At 44.8% G+C, this 15108-nt stretch overlaps 1 protein-coding gene across 2 annotated transcripts in view; it reads right to left on the reverse strand.

Annotated features, from left to right (window-relative positions):
- Nucleotides 1-7631: 7631 nt before the first annotated feature.
- SUSD6 (sushi domain containing 6) overlaps nucleotides 7632-15108 on the reverse strand; it is an 88896-nt gene continuing 81419 nt past the window's right edge. For both annotated transcript variants that reach the window (XM_066638902.1, XM_066638910.1), the window contains exon 6: nucleotides 7632-15079. In XM_066638902.1, coding sequence (XP_066494999.1) covers nucleotides 15054-15079 — 26 coding nt within the window. In that variant the 3' untranslated portion in view covers nucleotides 7632-15053. The remainder of the gene's footprint in view (nucleotides 15080-15108) is intronic.

The following is a 15108-nucleotide window of genomic DNA, read 5'->3' on the forward strand; positions in this document are numbered from 1 at the left end:
TGGGTCCCTTTAGGGAGAAGGGCGGGATATAAATAAAGTTTATTATTATTATTATTATTATTATTATTATTATTATTATTATTATTTAAAATAATTTTAAAACTGGTGTCACTAAGACCTTTGTTGAGTCACTGCTCTTTCATGATTAGCTGGGCCTGCAATTGTAACTGTGGTTCCAGACAACACTTGGTGTAGTGCTACACTCCCCATTTCAACCCTGCAAAGCGGAGAATGGCAACAACTGATTTACCTACAATTATAACAGTTCCGCAAGGCCAGCCTATCCATGAGGTGCATGTCATTTACATCTAGTAGCAGATGGAGGGGAAGGGCAAGAGAGACCTGCTGGCTCCCTTCAGTCAACCAGAGACAGCCCCTTACCAGTCTTTGTTTCCTGCTTCATTTAAAGAGCCTGCATGGAAGAAGAGTGTATTGTGATCACTCACAGTGTGTTCTGTATTTCCTGCTTTGTTTAAATAACCAACACAAAGAAAGGAGCCATGCAAGGGATATGCAGGTTTGGGGCAATGGAACTGCATAAGAGAAGCCCCGCTGGACCAGGCCATAGGCCCATCTAGTCCAGCTTCCTGTATTTCATAGTGGCCCACCAAATGCTCCAGGGAGCACACCAGATAACAAGAGACCTCATCCTGGTGCCCTCCCTTGCATCTGACGTAGCCCATTTCTAAAATCAGAAGGTTGCACATACACATCATGGCTTGTAACCCATAATGGATTTTTCCTCCAGAAATTTGTCCAATCCCCTTTTAAAGGCATCTAGGCCAGATGCCGTCACCACATCCTGTGGCAAGGAGTTCCATAGACCAACCACACGCTGAGTTGAGTAAAGAAATATTTTCTTTTGTCTGCCCTAACTCTCCCAACACTCAATTTTAGTGGATGTGCCCTGGTTCTGGTGTTACGTGAGAGTGTAAAGAGCATCTCTCTATCCACTTTATCCTTCCCATGAATAATTTTGTATGTCTCAATCATGTCCTCCCTCAGGCGTCTCTTTTCTAGGCTGAAGAGGCCCAAACGCCGTAGCCTTTCCTCATAAGGAAGGTGCCCCAGCCCAGTAATCATCTTAGTCGCTCTCTTTTTGCACCTTTTCCATTTCCAAGAGAATGGCACTATTCCCTGCTTACAGCTATATCTCCCCATTGAGGGACTATATAACCCTCAATGAGGGTTATTCTCTACAAAGTGCGATGCAGATAGGTGTCCCTACCCTGTTAGATCAGTGGTGTCAAACATAAGGCCCATGGGCTGGATGTGGCCCCCTGAAGCAATTTATCTGGTCCCTGTTATAATGGAGCTCTCCCATACCTTGAAAATACAAACAAGATTTGCTCATTTTCTCCTCTGTCACTTGCAGCTAATAAGTTTCTATGTGAGAACTAAGTGCTTATTTGTGGCCATCATCTGCTTCATGATGTCACTTCTGGGCCTCAGAATAGCACCATGAATGCTATTCGGCCCACTATATGAAATGAGTTTGACACTCCCATTAATTCAAGGTTTCAGGCACTGATTTTGGTCCTTTAATTGCTAATTTTCTGAACTCATTTCCTTCATATCCATAGTAATCCCATCATTTGCTTTTGTAATTTCATTTGCACTCTGGTGCTTTAGAGAAAAATGGAGAAGGCTGGAGATGAGTGGCAGACAGAGTACTGCCACTCATCTTACCTTTTTTCCCCATGAGGCATAGAGAAGCTCTGCATAGCTTGGACTGAGCTGCTGCAAATTTCCACAGCAGGAGGCAATAGCATGAGTTTTTTTTGGGGAGGGGGGTAGTGAGGGCAAAGGCACAAATGCACCAACTAGTTTTATCCCAGGCACCACCTACTGGCGAGCAATAGGTAGGTGGGGCAGAGGCTGGTACAGCATGGGTAGCCAGGGAGGAAAGAGATGACCAAACAGCTAGAGAAAAAAATCCATCTTTAAAAGGATGGAAGTCAGTAATGCAGCTTTGGCAGAAGGTGCCTGCAAACTCTTTTCCCTCACAATCAAGCCATCAAGACTGTTCTTAGCCATCAGGGAAATGAAAATAAAGTATTTTGCTACCATAGGTGCATTTTATTGGAAAAAATAAAAATGACAGCAACTGTTACCCTGCACATGCCCAATCTCATCTGATCTTGGAAGCTAAGCAAGGTCAGGCCTGGTTAGTACTTGGATGGGAGACCGCCTGGGAATACGATACCGGCTGCTGTAGGCTTATACCATAGTCTTTTGAGACTGAAGGTTGCCAACCAAAAATGGCAAAATTCCACCTGTTTATGTGCAACAGAGGACTATGCTACGTTGTTGAGGCCACATAGGGACACACAATGGCATTACAGCTAGGAAATGGTGGGGCATCCATAGTAGCATCACAAATATAATTGTCATACTGATAGGCCAGTGTACAGGGTGGTACTACAGTTGCATTTAAACTTAGGGGGAAAATCACCACAAAATTTCTCTTAAAAAAAGAGATGGGAAAACAAGACAGAAAAAACTTGGAATGCAATGAGCTGGCCTTGTTATTGTCTGGATGCTTCGCAAATGAGTGCATGAAGTATGTTCATTCCAAAGAAAATGCTTAGTGCAGGAGTGACATGTCTGCACATTTCATCAGGATTCCTCTAGTTCCAGAATTTCCTTTTTTTTAATGTTTCAGTGAACCCCCCCCCCCTTTGCCGGTCATGCTTTATCCTCTCCTCGTGTTTTCCAAATTTGTGTCTCAGCTGCAAGAGAAAACATGTAAAAGAATCTAATTTGAAAAATTAGGGAAGAAATATAAGCTTGATCCGGTACTAGGGACATGCTTTCCTGTCCCCACCTAACACAAGCACAGCATCTTGGCACATAGGGATCATGTGTCCCCATACTTTCTTCACCTGTTGAATAACTGACTTTCACTTTAGGTCTAGGGTTCCCAACCCATGGTCCGCAGCTCCCCCCCAGGTGGTCCGTGACCTCTCTGGGGAAAAAATAAAAAAAATGCCCTTCCAGGAAGAAGAAAAGCCTCTGCAGCGCCAGCAGCCAATCAGAGCAGCTCAGAGCCAATCAAAGCATAGCCTTTCTCCATCTCCTGCCTCCCCCCTCCACCTCCCTTCCCTTCTTGTCTGTGAGTGCCCAGACAAGAAAAAAATGAAGTGCAGGCGTGCCTTGTAAGGTGCCCACGTGTTTGTGCAGCCTCGTGGCTCAGCTGCATGCAGAGGAGAGGTGCCCTGCCGCCCGCTCCCTCCAGTCTGCTCCCTCCATTTCTTGACCCTGTGCCTTCAGGTGAGCCCTGGCAGCCTGGATTCTCAGGAGTTCGATCAGGACTCCAGCCAGCCTGGGAAGTCCCTTTTGTAGGTGGGCAGGTGGGCGGGCGGGCAGGCAGGCAGGCGGGTGGATGGGGGGGGGCGACCAGAGGAGGAGGGGCTTGAGGGGGGCCTGAGGAATGGGAGTAATGAGGAGGAGGAGGAGAAGGAGCAGGCCCCCAAAGGCATGGCTGGCTGGCTGGTGGGGTTTCCCTGGGAGTGGGTTTCTCTGGATGTGATTTCCCTGGGAGTCCGGACTCCAGCTGGCCAGGGAACACAGAGGAAGGGGGTTGGAGGTAGTGTGGCAGCAGGAGAGGGGAGAAACAGTATCCTCAACCCCCAGCCCTGGTACCCCCTCCCCAGTTGGCAGGATTGGGCCCCCTGGATGTGCTCTTCTAATGCCCAGGAGTGGAGCAAGGGATCCAGGCAAGCAGGTTTTGGCACCTCTTTTGGAGAGGGAAACAGGCAGCACCTCTGCTGTCTTACTGCAAGCTGCCCACCTGGGGAGAAGCAATCCCAGAAGTTGCAGAACAGGCACCACCGTAGCCAAGTACAGCAGGTGTAACCCCTGACTCTTCCTCCTCAGAAAGCAGCAGCAGCAGCTTTGTCCATGGGGAGCCCTTCCCCCCACCCCACACTTGGCCAGTTCCCCTATTTCCTCAGATTGCAATCCTATGCATGCTTACCTTGGAGTAAGCCCCATTGGCTATAATGGGACTTACTTTTGAGTAGACATGCCTAGAATGGGGTTGTTAGTCACACTATGGCTGTGATGGACTTCTCCAGAAATTTCTCCAATCCCGTTTTAAAGGCATCTAGTCGAGACACCACAATCACATCCTGGGGCAAGGAGTTCCACAGACTAATGGCAGAGTAGGCAGCTGTTGTTTTGTGGCTGCAGCCTACCTATAGGCTTGCTCACACTCCCTTAGCTTCAACCAAAGTAGTCCACAGCTAGAGCATGACGGCAATTAGAACAGGAAGTGACTTTTTCCCCCCCTTAAAACCTTGCAGTGCACACCAAAAGGACTTTTCTTCCTGAGACATGCAGCAGCCATTCTGAGATGTCTCTCTGAGCTGGTGCTTCCTTCACATGTCTCTTCTCCTTCAGGACCCACCTGCCTAAATTGTGTTGAACACTTTCCAAAGGACTCTGGACTCACAAGTGGGGGGAGCAGGGCCAGGGCTGTGTAACAAAGGGAACTGTGGAGGGATGTGTGTGCTTTCTGTTGGCTCATTTAACTACCTTGCATGATTTGTCTATAATCCCCTTGTGTTTACCCTCTTCTTTTTGAGGTGTTTTGTCTACACTTAAAAGATGCAAGGGCTGTGCGTAATGTGGTCTGGTGTGGGGGGAAAAGAGACTGGATTGAATTGGGTGAGTGTGAAACCTCTGAGTGAATTATTTTGTGTTCCATGTATTCCATGTAAACCCAAGACTTTCACAGCTAGTGTAGCAAATGCAAGCACAAACATCACATTATTAAATAATCTTCTTATGTATTACAAATTTAATTGTATTTTTTGTGAGCTCCAGAAGAATCTCTCCAGACTGGCAGAATGGGCAGCAAAATGGCAGATGCGCTTCAATGTCAGTAAGTGTAAAGTCATGCACATTGGGGCAAAAAATCAAAAGTTCACATATAGGCTGATGGGTTCTGAGCTGTCTGTGACAGATCAGGAGAGAGATCTTGGGGTGGTGGTGGACAGGTCGATGAAAGTGTCAACCCAATGTGCGGCGGCAGTGAAGAAGGCCAATTCTATGCTTGGGATAATTAGAAAAGGTATTGAGAACAAAACGGCTAATATTATCATGCTGTTGTACAAATCTATGGTAAATCCACACCTGGAGTATTGTGTCCAGTTCTGGTCGCCACATCTGAAAAAAGACAGTGAAATGGAAAAGGTGCAAAAGAGAGCGACTAAGATGATTACTGGGCTGGGGCACCTTCCTTATGAGGAAAGGCTACGGCGTTTGGGCCTCTTCAGCCTATAAAAGAGACGCTTGAGGGGGGACATGATTGAGACATACAAAATTATGCAGGGAATAGACAAAGTGGATAGGGAGATGCTCTTTACACTCTCACATAACACCAGAACCAGGGGACATCCACTAAAATTGAGTGTTGGGCAGGTTAGGACAGACAAAAGAAAATATTTCTTTACTCAGAGTGTGGTTGGTCTATGGAACTCACCACAGGATGTGGTGATGGCATCTGTCCTGGATGCCTTTAAAAGGGGATTGGACAAGTTTCTGGAGGAAAAATCCATTACGGGATACAAGCCATGATGTGTATGTGCAACCTCCTGATTTTAGAAATGGGCTATGTATCAGAGTGTCAGATGCAAGGGAGGGCACCAGGATGAGGTCTCTTGTTATCTGGTGTGCTCCCTGGGACATTTAGTGGGCCGCTGTGAGATACAGGAAGCTGGACTAGATGGGCCTATGGCCTGATCCAGTGGGGCTGTACTTATGTGTGCGGGGGGGGGGGGTTGCATGTGGTCCCCACCATCTCCAAATTTTGGCTTAGTGGTCCCTGAGCTCCTAAAGGTTGGGAACCACTGCTCTAGGTAATCTAGGTTTCAGAATACTAATCTGCTTGATGGATAGGGAGGCTAAGGGCCCAATCCTATCCAATTTTGCAGTGCCGGTGCAACCATGCCAATGGGGCATGCGCTACATCTTGTGGTGAGGCAGCAGTCACAGAGGTCACCTTAAGGTATGGGAACATTTGTTCCCTTACCTTGAGGCTGTATTGCGGCTGCACTGGTGCTGGAAAACTGGATAGGATTGGGCCCTCAGACAGCAACTGCAGCATTTCCCTGCCCAAAGTGTACTTTGTGCTCTCAGTGTAGAGCCGTGTGAGAAGACCCATTTCCGCACTGGACCACAGTGTCTGAATTACAGTGAACAGAAACAATGGAGTGATTTGTGCATGAGCGTATCTTGCTTTCCCCACAGTTTTACTAAGCTACTTCCACAAGTCATAACAGTTGACAAAATAAAATGCTTTTAACACTAGCTTTATTAAAGATAAAGCTTAGGTGATTAATCAAACTTACATTTCCTAAACTTAAACGGAAGGTCTTGCATTAAATTTTTTGGAGACCACCATCCCATTCATTCTCCTCCCTTATGTATATAGAGCAGGGGTGTCCAAACATTTTGGGCCACATCATCAGCAGGAGGGCCACATCATCTCTCTCACATTGTGTCAGAATTTACATTTCAAATTTGAGTAAATTTACATAAATGAATATATTACAGATGGCACTTATATAAATGAATAAAGGTCTTGCGATAGCTCAGGGCCTATAAAAGGCCTTGCACAAAGCAAGGCTGGCCTTTCCTTTGCTGTTGCTGCTGCATCACAGACGTGAAACAGCAAGCAGTGGAGGGAGCCCTCGTCCCACAGCTCACATGAGAGGGCAAACAGTTGCCCTCACACTGAGAGCAGATGCATTGGGTCAGCATGGGCTCCAGCAAGTCTTCAGAGGGCCAGAGACTCATTGAAGACTGACAGCTTCCTGCGGGCTGGATTGGGAGTCCCCAAGGGCCACAAGTGGCCCCCGGGCTGGGCATCCCTGATATAGAGAATGGATTATGCTTACCATGGCTTTGCAGAAGACCAAATGGGCAAGGAAGGATCCAAGCATAAGATCAACTTATGCTGCCACGCTTCATGTACACTATTATTGGGTCTTTATTGCTCATACAGTAGGCCCTCCCCGTATCTACGGTTTCACTTATCTACAGTTCACAAATTCCTCCATTGTGCTCCATCACTCCCATCATGCTCATGACTGTGTCTTTGTTTATCCGACCCCATTTGCAGCCCTCCTGCACTGCCTCCTCTCTGTCTTTGTTGCAGCCCTCCAGCCCCCTTCCTTACTGCTACCCAAAGCATAGTTACTTGAAGCCTAGTGCTTTCAAGCCTTCTCTTTGATTGTGCCAAGTAGATTACAGCCACGCCCCAGAATGCCTTGCAGCAACTAATTCCCCACAGATATGGGGAAGATTATATATTCAAATACTGAGTTCTCTTTGAATACATAGGAAGATCAAGACTGACATTTGACTACAAAGTGCATCCAGTGACTTGCAGACAGTAGGAGTAAATGGCTTCCTGGACCCTTCAGTTCTCTGCAAGAGCTGTTTCTGTAGAACAGCCCCATGGGCATCCTGTTCCCAAAAAACTGAATGGAGGCCATTATTGAGCCATTCAGGAAGCAGCCACCAAGAGAGGATCAAGGCAAATACTTTTTGCAGTCCAAGAGACAATAGAGAAACCAAGCAATTCACTTCAAAAGATTTTTTTTTAATTTAGAAATGCAGTTATATACATAGAACAATTGAAATTAAATTAAACTTTGTACAAATATTAAAATACTATCTTCACACCCACTGCAATGTACAGGATACCAGAAAAATATATATATAAAATAAAGCAAAATAAAACTGATTGACATCCTGCACAGCATTAATTATGGTATTTTTAAATCCCACATATGAGTACCATTCTGCAAATAAATTTCATAGTGGTGCAACTCAGATTACAAAACAAATAAAAAGCACTGAAGGCAACCAGGTTCTCCCCGTGTGTCTGCATCTAACTACCTGCAGCTTGCCCACCGGGTAACAGAGTGAGTGTGTCTGTGTGTTCTTCTGACAAGTTGTGTGGTATGGACTGCGTGAGCTTCCATGCAAAAGCAAACAGGACATTCCCGGCAGATCTAGATAGCCCTTCTCACTGGCTCACCACTGGAAAGAAACGGAAGCTAGGATCTCCAAATATACATTGAAGCAGAAGGACGTAATTACTCAGTACACATCTCCGCTGATGCAAGCACTAAGACCTTTATAAAGTGGCAGAGGTCGGCAAATTCAAAAGCAATCCAAAATCTCAAGGAAACAAACTAGATATGGAAGAATGAGGCATTAAAGAGAAAGAGCCATTGAATACCAACTAATAGGAATCAAACCAAATGAAAACAAGCCTACCAAAAAGAAAATTGGGAATGAATCTTAGTATTAAGCTCCCCCTTTTATGTGCAATTTTGCTACTATAAAAGCAGTAATAAAAGAGAGAGGCAAGCTCATGCTTTGACCCATCAGTCACATCCCCTGGTTGTAAAGCAATGTGTGCCACAGATGCAGTGAACACCATGAAGTGGGAAGGGAAGGCACGCACTGCCAAATGCTCGTCTGCACACAGTGTACAAACTCAGGGGAGCATCCAATGAAGTGCAGGTGGATGAGGTGTTGGGTATTTACAGGCACGCCTCAGCTCTTCATTACTTTATGCTGTCACTACACACACCTATCATGGTAAATGTGCCCCCCCAACTCATGACCAGTTCAATGCTTTTGAACAGTATATAAGCCTAACATTTTAGAAGTAGGCTACCTCAGAAGGCCAGGTGCAAGGGAATGGCAACAGGATGCAATCTCTTGTTTTGTGTGCTTCCTGAGGCATCTGGTTGGTCACTGTGGGATTCAGGAAGGTGAACTAGATGGTCCTTTGGCCTGATCCAGCAGGGCTCTTCTTGTGCTCTTACTGTATGGGTGCATCATGTCTGAAGAACCATGAAAACTAAGACAGGGCATGAATGTGTCTGTATGTATCCAATAGAAAAATATCTGCTTACAGAGTGATGACCCCATCTGACACATAATAATGATGTTACAGGCAATGATGATCAGACAAGCAGAGGAGACGTAGTACCAGCATCAGTTGTGTGTGCTATTCTTAAACCACAGATAAAAATGAGCACCTTTGATTGTGGAAATCTCTTCCAATGTGTCAAAGCAGTTTTAACTCTTAAGCAATTTAGACATTTAATAATCTATTTGCACTCCTGACAGGATTTAACACTACTGGAAACAAAACAGTTATGCAGGTAGTGTGATGCCTGGTGTAAAAAAAAAAGTGCTTTTCTGAAGTGGCAGAGATTATCCTAGAGCAATGGTTCCCAAACTTTTCAGCCCTTGAGGCTTCTGCCCGATGCACACAGCCTAATCTACCCTGTCAGTTTTACCATTCAATAAATATAGGATAATGATCCACTGGTGGATCACAGACACTGTTTGCAAACTGCTATCTTAGAATGTTAAAGCAGCCTTTTCAAGTTAAAAGCCTGGCAGACCTTACCATCCATGTTTGAGGGCAATTTATTGCATGATATTTTTGCAAGGGGGAGTTCATGCAAATCCTCCCAGCAAACTGCAAAGAGATTTTATTTGTTCATATCAACGTGATAAATAGCTGGGTCCCATCAGTATTGTAAGAGCCAGCAACATGCATCAAAGCCCCTCTAGCAGAAAACTACAGGGTACCCTGTATCCACTGATCCCGTACTCATGGTTTCAGTTAACCGTGGATCAGGTCCATAGAGCCCCCTCCTGCGTGTGCCCCCTCTGGAGGTGAAGGGAGCAGAGCTCCCCCCCAGAGTATGTTCTGAGCCCAGCAGAGACCACGCACATCTGCCCACACTCTCTGCCAGGCTCAGAATGACAGAAAAGAAAAAATGCTACTTCCAGTTTCTCTGTGAAAACCAGAAGTAGTGTTTTTCTCTATTTTCTGTCATTCTGAGCCCAGCAAAGGCTGCAGGCAGATCTGTGCAGCATCTGCCATGCTCAGAAGACCCTCCAGAGATGAAGGAAGCAGAGCTCCCATCACTTCCAGAGGGGCATTCCCTGTTATCCACAGTTCCAGTTAACCATGGGGAGGGGTGTTCTGGAACAGAACCCCCAGAATATGGGGGTACACCTGTACAACACAAGAAAATTCTTCAGCGTTTCTGGATTTTAAAGGTATAGCACCATATGGCCCTAAGAGTTTAGCATGAGTCACCTGCCCCTGAGCATCTAGCATCATCCAGTTTCTTTTCTGTCCATCTGTTGGTTCTAGTTTTTCCCCAGATCATTAAAGAGAGATACACCAAAGCTTAACATTTTAAGATGTGCCATTTTTAAAAAAAACAAAACCGTTTCCAAACCCTCCATCCCTGTCTCTTCTTCCAACTTATTTTACTTGAACAATAACGATCCCAAAGTAGAGGTCTTAAGACAGTCCTGCTTGCTCCAACTTGCACAGGCGCTAAAGTTTCAGATTTTGCTAAAAGGGAAGGACACCCTGACTTCCTATGGATGCAAGGCTGTTCAAGATAAGTGGTTACTGAGCATCATACCTCAAAACAAATTATCTTGTTTTTCAGTGTGATCAGTAGTAGTTTAAGGGACACTGTTGCTATATCACTCACACACATGCAAATGGGTTGCGTACAAATGATAGTATGCCAAGTGGTAATTTATGACATAATTAAATGTATACCATAATGAATGGCAATCTGTACTGAGAGACCCATAGTCTAACTCACTGCAAAGTAGCTTCCTATAATTAACCGCCATTCTGAACGGTTTCCTCAAATGACATGGGAATCCTCATTCCAGAATGTTCCAGTATTTAATGGGCAATGGTAGCCTGCAGGATCCAATTCCAGAGAAGGTTCACCCTTCAAATCAAGCACAATTTACAGCACAATTCTAGTCATGTCTACTCAAAGTAAGTCCCACTGCATTATGTGGAACTTATTTCCAGATAAGTGTACACAATTACAGACCCAGACAAGATGCAATTCCTGCCAGGCACCATCTATGCATCTGGTAGAAATTCAAGGCTAAGAGAGGTTATCAGGCACCTAACAGCAATTCCATGCTAGGTCAGTGGTCCAATAAAAACTTGCTGAAGCATCAGGAAGGTTAAAACAGCATGGACTTGGTGTTTTGTTTTTGAACAGGATACCCCATTCACTTTCAGTTCAACCATCAGAACAAAATGCCCTGTACGCAACAGCTGTCGCTATACTTGCTTTCCATAAATTTAAATATAAGAAAATGACAGTAAAAAGCTAAGGGAAAATAGAAACCTACATTTTTAGTCTGAAGAGGAAAAAAGGTTGTATTTTCATTCCTTAAACGATCATTTTCACATGATCAGTCACTGACAACAGTACAAAGAATAAATGCAGCCTGTAGTTCTGGGTTCTCCATGAGAAAGTTAGAGCCATTTACCACTTTAAACGGCAATCACCTATACAGTGGCCACATCTGTGTTACACTGGTGTTTCCTACAGTAAACATGAGGTTGGCATTTGTGCAACCTTAACATGGTGTACATAAGCCCTTTTCAGACATTATGAAAATGTGGGAGCTGGAACCTGGGTACAGCATCCACAAGAGAGGTCTAAAACCCCATTCCCATGTTTAATAAAGAGGTAAACTGTTGACGGCTGACCTCAAATGCACAAGGTTTCAACCAGAAACTTTTCCATGCTAAAGTTGCCCAGGGAACTGAGAAAAGATAAGGAAGATTGAACACAGACTGCCTTTGCTGCATGCTGAAATCTGGATCTAACTTCCGTGATGGGGTGCAAACTATCCTAAAGATACAGACACCAGATTCCATTTCAAAGATGTATATAACAGAAAGGCTTAGCCATTCCTGTTTGAATGAGGAACAGGAATAGTGGTACTACTTTGCCATCCAATTATGCAATGAAAAGGTCAGCAAGTTCTTCTGCAGTAAGTTCCATCCAGCTAAGATACCAACACATTTCATTCTGTCCAAAACATTTAATTGCTGCCACCACTATATCCCAAGGAGATGGATCGTAATATAGCGTGCATGCATGTTCTCTCTCTCTCTCTCTCTCTCTCTCTCTCTCTCTCTGGTACTCCATGTCTACGGCTTAGCCTCTCCATTTCTAAATATGCAAAGTTCCAAATATACCAGGCTAATATAGCACTTAGCTATTAAGAGGCATGTCAGCTACTTTCTGAAATAGACAAGAGCATGCTCTAAAACCAGTGCTCTCAAAGTATGAGGCAGCCATCCTTACAGATAGGGCTGTATACATTCTTTTAAGATAAATCAGGAGTGTCAAACTTGTTTCGTACAGTGGGCCGAATAGCATTCATGTTGCCTGCTGAGGGTTAGAAGTGATGTCATTAAGCAGGAAGTGACATCATTAAGCAAGTGATGATCACTGTCAGTCACCTGATAAAACAGTGAAACAAGCACCGTTTTCCTCTTAGCTGCAAATGACAGAAGAGATGCAGATACTGATCATATTTTCGAGAGCCAAAAGGGATGAGAAATCACACAGGCCACTCTTTCAGCAGTGCCTCTTCTTCCAAAGTGTCACTTCTCAGCTCAGCAGCTGAGAGGAGTGACACTTTGGAAGAAGTGGAGCTGAAGGTGGGCTCATATGATAATTGGGCTCTCCCAGTGCCTCAGTACCTTTCTCATTCCTTTTGGTCTAACTTTCCCCCATACCATTCCTTGCCTTCTGAGACCTCCTCCAGTTTCTCCCTCCCAGCAACAGAAGCAGTGTTGCTGAAAGGGTAGTGCTGGGAGAGCCTGATTATCATGCAATAACTGCAGCTCAACAGCAGGTGGTGGTGGTGCTGGGAGAGCCCACTTATCATGGGGGATGGAAGAAGCTCTTCCATGGTCTGTAACCATCCCTTGGGCCTTATGTTTGACACCCCTGAGATAAATCAAAATTACAGGCCAAGGTAATCCAAATTCTGTGACCTGTACAGTTTATTACAACTAAGCAAGTTGGCATCTTATTGCTTATGCTCTGCCATTTATTCTGCTTTGTGCTGATTGTGAACTGGGCAAGAAGCACTGAAGCCTTGCTCCAAGACCACTCACGATCTTACTATCAGGCTTTAAGATTTCATCAAACTTCATCCACACATTTTTCAGAGCCATCTTCATATACACACTTCCTTTCTATTTAAATGAAGTTTAACTACATTTTTTCAGACACTGAGTTTTACACTCAGTATATGCTGAACAGACACAACAAAAGCACACAATTTGGTTCTCAGCCCTGAGCTTGCACAGAATATTATGCACATTAAAAATTAGGGGACCTGGGCGGTTACAGGAGAGGCAGCAGCTTCTGTCTTGCCTCCTGAAATAGGACGGTTTGAGAATGGTTGAGTAAATTGGGGAGTAAGCAAAACCTGCTGATGGGCCCATACAGCCCAAGAATGCATTGTAGGGAGCAGTAAGTACAATGTTCCCTGCACTAACCCTTTTTTGCATGGACTTTTGCTTCTCTAGGTATTTGAAAGAAGTCTCCCTGTCCCTATGACTAGGAAAAGACAAAGTTATCCTTTGGGAAAGCTCACAAAACTTAATTTAGGGAACAATTTGAGAATCCACACTTTTAGACAATGCCATTAAGACACCATATTGCTTTGTCCACAAACAGCTATATGAACAAGAGCAAAGAACGCTTGGGGGGGTGGAAGTAAGTAAAAATGTTTCCTGCATAGTAAAGGAGATGCTTCCAGGTGAAAACAGTGTGCAATGAAAAAGAGGGGATGGGATCTTGTATCAGGCCAGACAGCAGCATGGCTCTTTCCATTTCAAATCTTAAGGCAGACTATAACTGTAATTCATTCAAGGCAGATCAGGCAGGGCAGTTATTTAAAAAAAGATCTACACTCTTGCTAATGGTGATCACTTTTTTCTGATGATTACAGTATTTCTAGCAGAAAGAAGGAAGACACAAGAATCTAAACTAGGTAACCAAAAGTCTGGCATTGCGTCCATAGGGATGAGAATGAACAAAGCAGTAATGCCAAAAATCACTCTTCCATTATGAGGGATGCAGAGGAGAAGCCACAGACAATGATGTCTCCACAGTATGGCACCCAGCAGCCCACCCAAACAGAACCCAAAAAGTTCTTAGCACAATGGAAGATGGAATGCTTTAGAACTATTCTGATTCAGCCACAGCACTGCTGACAGGGTGGCTCCTTGTGGAAAAGGGCACTCACTTCTCAACCTGGGCTTGCACCTGCACAAACTCCTACACTTGGTCAACAACATGTGAATTACTCAGAGATTTTTGCATTAGGACACCCCTAAACTTTAGCCCACATCAAAGTTGGGCTACAATGTCAGTAAAGATGGTTGAGGGCTTTTTTGTTTGTTTTTTAAGTGGAAGCTTACAGAGCTACAGATAATTTGCCCAGCAATGGTACTCTTCCCCTCCCCCTTTTCTTTGGGAAACACAGAGCAAGGAGCAGCCTAAGCTTGTGATTAAAAATAATAAAGTTTCTTAAGTTGGACTATTGTGATTGCCTTTAAACAGAGCCAGCACTGCCTAACACATTCATGTGATTTTGAAAGCCTTGAAGACTGCAGTATGTTATGTGTCACCCCCACTGGACTTTTTCCCTCTCATAGCCTATCCACAGGAGTTCTGTTTTGCCTTCATAAGCTAGAGAATAAATGGAAGGAGACTATCTGCACCCAACAAAGCAAGCGGTTTTTGGCCCCTGCTATCTGAGCAGAAGTTCAGAAGCCAATGAGGCCTGTGAGAAGCTGCAATAAGCCGGTGAGAGAAGGGACAAGGCACAAGTAAATAGCAGCTCTTCAGAGACCACTCAAACATCTGCTGGAAAAGGGGAGAGGTAGGAGGAGCTCAAGTCCATTAACATCACTAAAGCCCCCCATGATGCAGTTGGAATGGAGGGGAGAGGCTGGCACCCTGTTCACCCCACTGGTGCGAAGAGGAGGCATCCTGGCGGCATCCTTTGGATCTTCAGCTAAGGGGTGTTTGGTTAGAGGTATTCGGGGCACAGCGTACAAAGGTAGGGAAGTCTGCACGGAGTGCTCACTATCCCGAAGAGGAGGGAAACTGAGATAAAAGGCTAGATGAATACAGCAAACTTCATGCTTCTTTCAACAATGGAATATCTAGATTGGGAGAGAGAAGAAAAAGGAAA

The sequence above is a fragment of the Tiliqua scincoides genome, chromosome 1 (assembly GCF_035046505.1).
Source record: "Tiliqua scincoides isolate rTilSci1 chromosome 1, rTilSci1.hap2, whole genome shotgun sequence".
NCBI lineage: Eukaryota > Metazoa > Chordata > Lepidosauria > Squamata > Scincidae > Tiliqua > Tiliqua scincoides.